The sequence below is a fragment of the Ostrinia furnacalis genome, unplaced genomic scaffold, assembly GCF_004193835.3.
Source record: "Ostrinia furnacalis isolate ACB-3 unplaced genomic scaffold, ASM419383v2 OfSCF5588, whole genome shotgun sequence".
Lineage (NCBI taxonomy): Eukaryota > Metazoa > Arthropoda > Insecta > Lepidoptera > Crambidae > Ostrinia > Ostrinia furnacalis.
Window position 1 is genome coordinate 94474 of NW_021135827.1, and position 6927 is coordinate 101400.

A 6927-nucleotide genomic window follows, 5' to 3' on the forward strand; every position below is an offset into this window, starting at 1 on the left:
AAATCGCCAAATTACGTGACCAAAACACACGTTTTCGAGTACTGCCGCAAATGAACGTTAATTTTCACACTAATGTTTTTAAAGTTAAATAAAGAGAATAAAGAAATAGTATTTTGTTTGACAATAAACTTATCTTGTCACTTTAATTGATATCTACAGCTACTTATCTAGTTTCCTGTCAGAAGAAACGTTTGAAAAAATAGTACAAGAAAACCAATAAAGATTTTAGTAGAAAAACCAATCAATAGATTTACTTGAAACAATCGGTATTTCCAAAGAGCACAGACTTTACGTAACGTTCCGAATATTAGTTTGAAAAAGACAAGTAGATACGGAATCAATGAATACGTAGAGTATCTAAAAACTTAATGATCATACAAGAAATAATTACAAAAATCATAATCCTCCAATTTTTTCTTACTAAGCATAAAAGTATTTGAATGTCCATGTCCATTATTGGTAAAATTTTAAAAATTATCTCTCGTACCTAGTCGAATATTAAAATATGTGTTTATCGTCAGACTTATCAATAATTTTTATGAGGTATTTTATGGGGTTTTATCATCAAGTTACCATTCAACAATCTCGCTTTAAAAACTCTTACCGGACCCACATTCTCTTTAAGCAGGATGTATCGCCGACTGAAAATAATACCTACACTCCACATGGTGAACTACGTTCTTTAACTACTTTTTAAACCCACAAGTATATTCTTCCGCATTGTTTCACCGTTCTTGAAATGATCTTCAATTAACAAGAGTTAACAAACAACTTGAAAATAGCGAAAGTCTCAATATGCTCTGACACTTTATTGTTTTGTTATGAATTATGTGTTTAACATTATTATTCTGTGGTTTACTAACGATTTAAACGCTAACACGCAACACTATATAATACTTACCTATTGTTGGCAACTTCCTAAAGAAAATCATCAACAACCAGGTCTTATCCTCAACTACATCCCTGATTTGCAAATAAAACTAAAACGTACCTACTCACATAATGCAATTCAAAAGAGATTTCCTTATAGAGCCCTCATTAACTTAATCACCGATGTTATAATGAAGGGCATGAATTGAAAGACTATTGAGAAAGATTGATAATAATGGACATTGATCATTAATACTACTATGGCCCGCCCAAGACAAATATGAAAGTGCTAAAGTATAATAATTTATGAATTAGGAATTACCACGAGAAGTCGAGTTTTTATAATACATTATCAACTTTAAACCTTTTCCCCTTTACAGAGGGGATTTACAAAAATACACACGTGTATTCCTTCTAATAATTTTTCGAAATTCCAGTTTTCAAGTGTCATCCATGACCTTATTTTTTATTAGGTTTCTGTTTTTATTTACTTATATTAATAATGGAATTATCCAATGTTGATAATGATCTTGTTTATTTTGTTCGTTATCATTATTGTTGTCTTTGAAAATAGCATTAGCACTTTGTATGGTACCTACTGCAGCAACAAAGCATGACAGTTGTTTTTTTTAGTTTTATTTAATTTGAAATCATGATTCATAGCAAATGTGTAACTGTGACTAGGCAGGAAACAAAGTGAATTATCATTTTATCCTAAAAACAAAATGATTTATGTGTATGTTGATCACAATGGTAAGGGAAAATGATCCCTTGGCGGACCTTATGACAATGTGTAGGTACCGGTAAAATGTACCTGTATTAATTTCATCATTTCGTCGGGCGCCTCCCATGTGCCTTCATTTCGCTTTTTAAGTAAATATATTTTCTCATAATTTTGTAAATTATTTACATTATTTTTTCAGGAAAGTACCTATTAGTTATTTATTAGACAATAAATAATGAAAAGTGTAACAAGTTACGCGAATCTAATATAATAATATGCTCGTCACTTGAAGGTCAGAAGAGAAATGCGGATGATTGATTACTTTGTAAAACTGACTCGGTATCAAGTCACTGTCAGTGCGGGCGCAGTATTTTTTGTAGAGTCGACAGCACATCATACAATACATTTTCGTTATTTAAATAGCAGATATTGCAACTGCATAAAATGTCACAGAGTTAAGCTTGATTTGCCGTCGTCTATACCTACACACTCGTATAGGAATGCAATAAATAAATGCATCGACGGAGGCACATGTGGGCACGTCGCGTCGCCGACAAACAAGTGCCGGAACCGCGATTTACGACTGTTCTTTACTCTGTCATCGCTCATTAACATTAAATGGGTAGAGAGTGCTCAAGAAGCGACACATTATTAATCCTTTGTAAAGTACCTAATTACCCGCATACAAGACATAAATACAAAAGTAATCTCACCGTCCGTTCTTTCTGACATCATAAAGGAAATAATACTGCCTACTGAACTTTTTGAGTTCAATGTTAAAAAAAAAGAAACAGTTAAAGAAAAACATATCATGCCTTCCCCAATCAATTGACTTTAGCCACACTATGTAGACGCTAAGCTTAACTGGGGTCCCAAGGATAGAGCATGACGGGAGTCAGAGCTCACCTAAAAATACAAGTGGAAACCGAAATGAGATGTAGGTACGCAAGAAAGATACGATAAGGTATTTCAGTTGTTATAAGATATTGACGAACATACATACTCATTCGATGGTTGAAAGCAAAGACAATGAATCCTACAGCACAGGCTCTACCAGATACCAAACAAATTGAACACATTGGTGACTCGTTTGATTTTTATCCACTTGCCTATAACGTTCTTCACGAACGCTCCACTCGTCTCATGATAAAGTTTGCGTACACAATTTCAAGCACAAACACCATTTTCAAGATCAATTGATCGTATCGTCGCTATTTGTGTTTACAGTACACATACAAGGAAGAACCTCATAAGGCGCATTAAAATATTATGAAAATACACAAATAAATTACGTAGATCACTTTGTTTAGTGAGTTATTGGTGATTGTCCTCCATGAAAGCTAATGTTGGCCGCTAAATACGAGGCAGGCTTTATTGGAACAATGAGCGATACATCTGCACATTAGACCCATTGCTACTGAATAATACATATTGTTGTTGTTCAGCGATTTTTCGTCTGCGCCGGTGAACTAAGCGGCATAATGGAAACTAACGAAAGCTTAAACTTCAAACTTGCGATAAGTAATGGAGATCTTTCTGTAATAAATCAAGAATCTGCAATGCTCAAGTTTTCAGAAAAACTAATAAGTATTTGAGTCTTACGCTTTATGTTGATAGTTTGCCAGAACTGATATCGCACCGACCTTTTACTGGTGTATCTTTTGTGGTATTAGGTACCTACTTTTGAAGCAATTCACTGAGAGGAATTACCTACTCAAGTTCCAACTTAACGCGTAACACAGTCAGTGTCAAATAGTTCGTGACATGCAAAGTGACCAATAAGTTGATAACAACCTTATTCCAAATGTAACAAAGAAAGACGTGTTGCGAACTTATTGGCTGCTTTGGGTGGCACGAACTTTTTGAAGCTGACTGTACATATTGGCCGGAAATGGACACAAAATAGTGGACGCAGGTTTCGACTCGTGCACGGCCGCCGGCGACCTCTGGTGTGGGCCGCTGGCATCGATCCAATGGCGGTTACTTAACGACCCGAAAATGTGGCGCGCGCGCAGCCCACGGCCCGGCCAAGTTCAATCACCGCACTTTGATTTACGAGTCAAGCCTCATTATGATACAGTATTGGCAAAGATAAATACAAAGCCTGCTTAGGAGAATATGAAATCAATACTCGAACAATAGAATATTCTACTGAAATGTAGGTACGAACAAGATTGAAAATGTTATCTACTTACTAAGATAACAAGTTCGTTTACATAACTCTCACTTCCCTACGAAAACTCATCAAGAAGGGAACATAGGCCTCCCTCAATGCTTTTCATGTTGCCTGTTTGGTAGCGGGCTGCGTCCAGCGCCTTTCTGCTCCCTTTACGATCGTCCAATTATGAAATAAGTACAAACAAATTACCTAGTCCGCTAGGGAACACTGTTTTAGATCAGCATGAACGAAAAAGTATAGTAGGTAATATAAACATGCATACGAATTACAAAGTCCACTTTATAGTAACAAGCTATGCGTGACGTCCCTCTACCCATTCAAATATGTTCTCTTTTGTAAAATGAATCTCATGTTTTTTGTTTGTTTAGGTACATACCTACTTCAGTTTAGTATTATCTTTTAGAAGAAAGACGACTGCAAAGATTTGAAAAAAAAGAGTGCTGTCCCTATAAAGAGCACCCCTGCGCTCTACCTAATAGGCTAGGCTTCACGAATACTATAATAGCTAAAATTAAGTGTCCTCGCAATTATCAAAATACTTGTGATTTCAACTTTTGCTGTTAAACTTGCCTTGTTTACCTTAACGAAAACACTGCCAATGATTTGTATCATGATTTGTGGGGGTCTACTCCGCAAGACGATGTTTAACGGCTCTATACTATTTTGTCACTCAACCAGCAACGAAGTGAGTGAGAGGAGTATCCTAGTCGAATCGAATTCGCTGAGCAAAGTAGAGCCTGTGACCTAGACGAGCCGCAGCCGCCGCCCACCACCGCACCGGCGGATAAGGCGTTCGGCGCAACACATCTTTTTCGGAGGTATTTATGTAATCATTGGAGTGGAAGTGGTTCGGAAATATCAACAGTACTGTGATCGATTGGGCGTAACTCGTTTGAGTTGTTGTCTTTTGTCTTGTCAATGTTTTGGATAGGCCTTCATAAATACGAGCCGTTGTAAATACACAAAATTACGGTTTCCTGTCATGTTATTCATTAGTGATTAGCTTTAGTGTGCTATATTTTATTGACTTTAGGTTTTTCCGTCATTTTGTGTACCTAATTACCTTCCATTTTTTGAGATCTCATTTCTTGCAAAAGCAGGCTTGCTTGTCTGACTTTGAGCTCACTTAAAATATTATTAAGGATTGCTGCAGAGTGCAGAGGCACTTTAAATGTCAATAGAACTGCGATGTCAGTCAAGAATCATCTTACTATAAAAACTGGGATGATCTATCTATTCTTATTTTAAGCGTATTTTATTTATTTGCGTCGAAGAACCTGCCATCCGTCTCTCAAGATGACTTCTTCAAAACAAATTCACAAAGTAAACGGTGGACATTATGTTAATGAGCTTAAATTATGGCCACCGTCGTGTCACTGCGCAGCGCGCACGTCGAATGAGATACATTAATTACGCCAAATAAAGAACTGAATAGCAAGTTAAAATACATTTTTAGTAAGGGTAGTAGGTAGCTGCGTTCACGAATTTTGTTATCCTTATACCGAGAAGCGCCCATGTTTACAAAACAAACACCCACTAACATACGTTTGCATATTAATGAGAATTAATGTGTTATGAAGTGCATCAAAGAGCGCAACATGCATGTAATAATGTTTTATTGTTTCTTGTAAAACTAAGCAAAACAAATATGAAACAGAAACTGTTCATATGTAACCACATAGAGCTATACCTATGTGTTTTGTGTTCACATGCGCAACTTTGCATAGAGTAAAAGTGACTGTGTTGGCGAGCTCATACATGTCATCCAGTAATTATGTTGTGCGTGCATATGGAATTTTCTCACACATTGCGTTAGAACTCGTTTGTGATACGCAGTAGACTGGGTTATGTAAGACCGGGGGCGCAGGCACTCTGGAGGCGACATTGAACAAGCGCGGCGCAGCGGTGTCCTGTTTCACTGACGCAGGCGCCGGCTTACGCATGGCGCCCGCTAGCCACCATGAAGGCTGTTGTTCAATCTTGAGGGCATCGTTATTATAATAGCATACCATCATTAAGCGCTTGCAGTATTTACATGGACGTTTATACGTTAGCTCTATGCTTCAGATCGAAAAATACAAAGTTGTTAATTTTACTAAGGGGAAAACTATCCACCCAGGTACAGAGGAATATTCTTTTTGTTTTAGGTACTTTGGTTTTGGAAAATTGGTAAACTTTAATCATTGTAGGTGACTAACAATAAATTTGAAATACACGTACGAGTAAATCTATGATTGGTAGCGCAAGTATAGGTAAGTAATGAGTGAATCTAGAACAAAACATTGCATTAATATTGAATACCCTGACTTCCATCGGTATCTATAATCAATTGAAGTAGACACCCATTAAACAAACATGTCAACATAATAGTGGTTCACCAATAATTGGCATGGTGTAATATGCATTCGCTTTGCATCTATTTTACGGGTTATAAATATGCATCAAAAATGCACGCGTGTAGCGCGCGCTCATCATTATTCATCAAAGTGTGTTCTGCATACATTTTGGTACTGCCGCCGGTATTTAAAAACAAAATAATATTTGTTAGCAATAAATTACTGAGTAGATAGTCAACAAATTTATAATTAAAAATAAAAATATAGGTCATTATATTAAAAAAACTAAATATTATCTACTTTACCCCAACTCTTAAAAACTAAGAAAATTATAAAAGTACCCACATTTATTATCTTTTAGATAAACTAAACAAAACCACACTCTGTAGGTAGGTAGGTATTTTTTTTATTATATAAATTGTTGGTATCTCCAATAAATAAATAAACATGGTCAATTAATAATCTTGGTTCCAGTCGCGTATTAAATTGAATTAACGACCTGCCTACTTACTGCGTTCGACTTAACAGCAGGTACATAATTTAATTAGCAACATTGATTGAGTACTCACTTTTTAAGCATGAAAGCTTTGCTGAGCTCCTTGAGGACTGTGGAGACGATGGCGCCGGCGGCGGGCACGGCGAGCACGGATGCGTCCATGCAGGCCGACAGCGCCGCCGGGGCCAGCACGCCCAGCCTGCTGAACCGAGAGCTGTCCTTCGACATCACGGGTATCAGGCACGCGCACGCAACACTCGCACGACCGCTACCGCAGGGCGATCCGCTTCGCGCGATGTTTCGGACACGAATGCGCGAGCGC

At 37.2% G+C, this 6927-nt stretch overlaps 1 protein-coding gene across 1 annotated transcript in view; it reads right to left on the bottom strand.

Moving 5' to 3' along the window:
* The window catches only part of LOC114361338 (tyrosine-protein phosphatase corkscrew), a 30655-nt gene extending 23728 nt beyond the window's left edge, over positions 1-6927 (bottom strand). The window contains exon 1 of the mRNA XM_028316336.1: positions 6679-6927. Coding sequence (XP_028172137.1) covers positions 6679-6833 — 155 coding nt within the window. The 5' untranslated portion in view covers positions 6834-6927. The remainder of the gene's footprint in view (positions 1-6678) is intronic.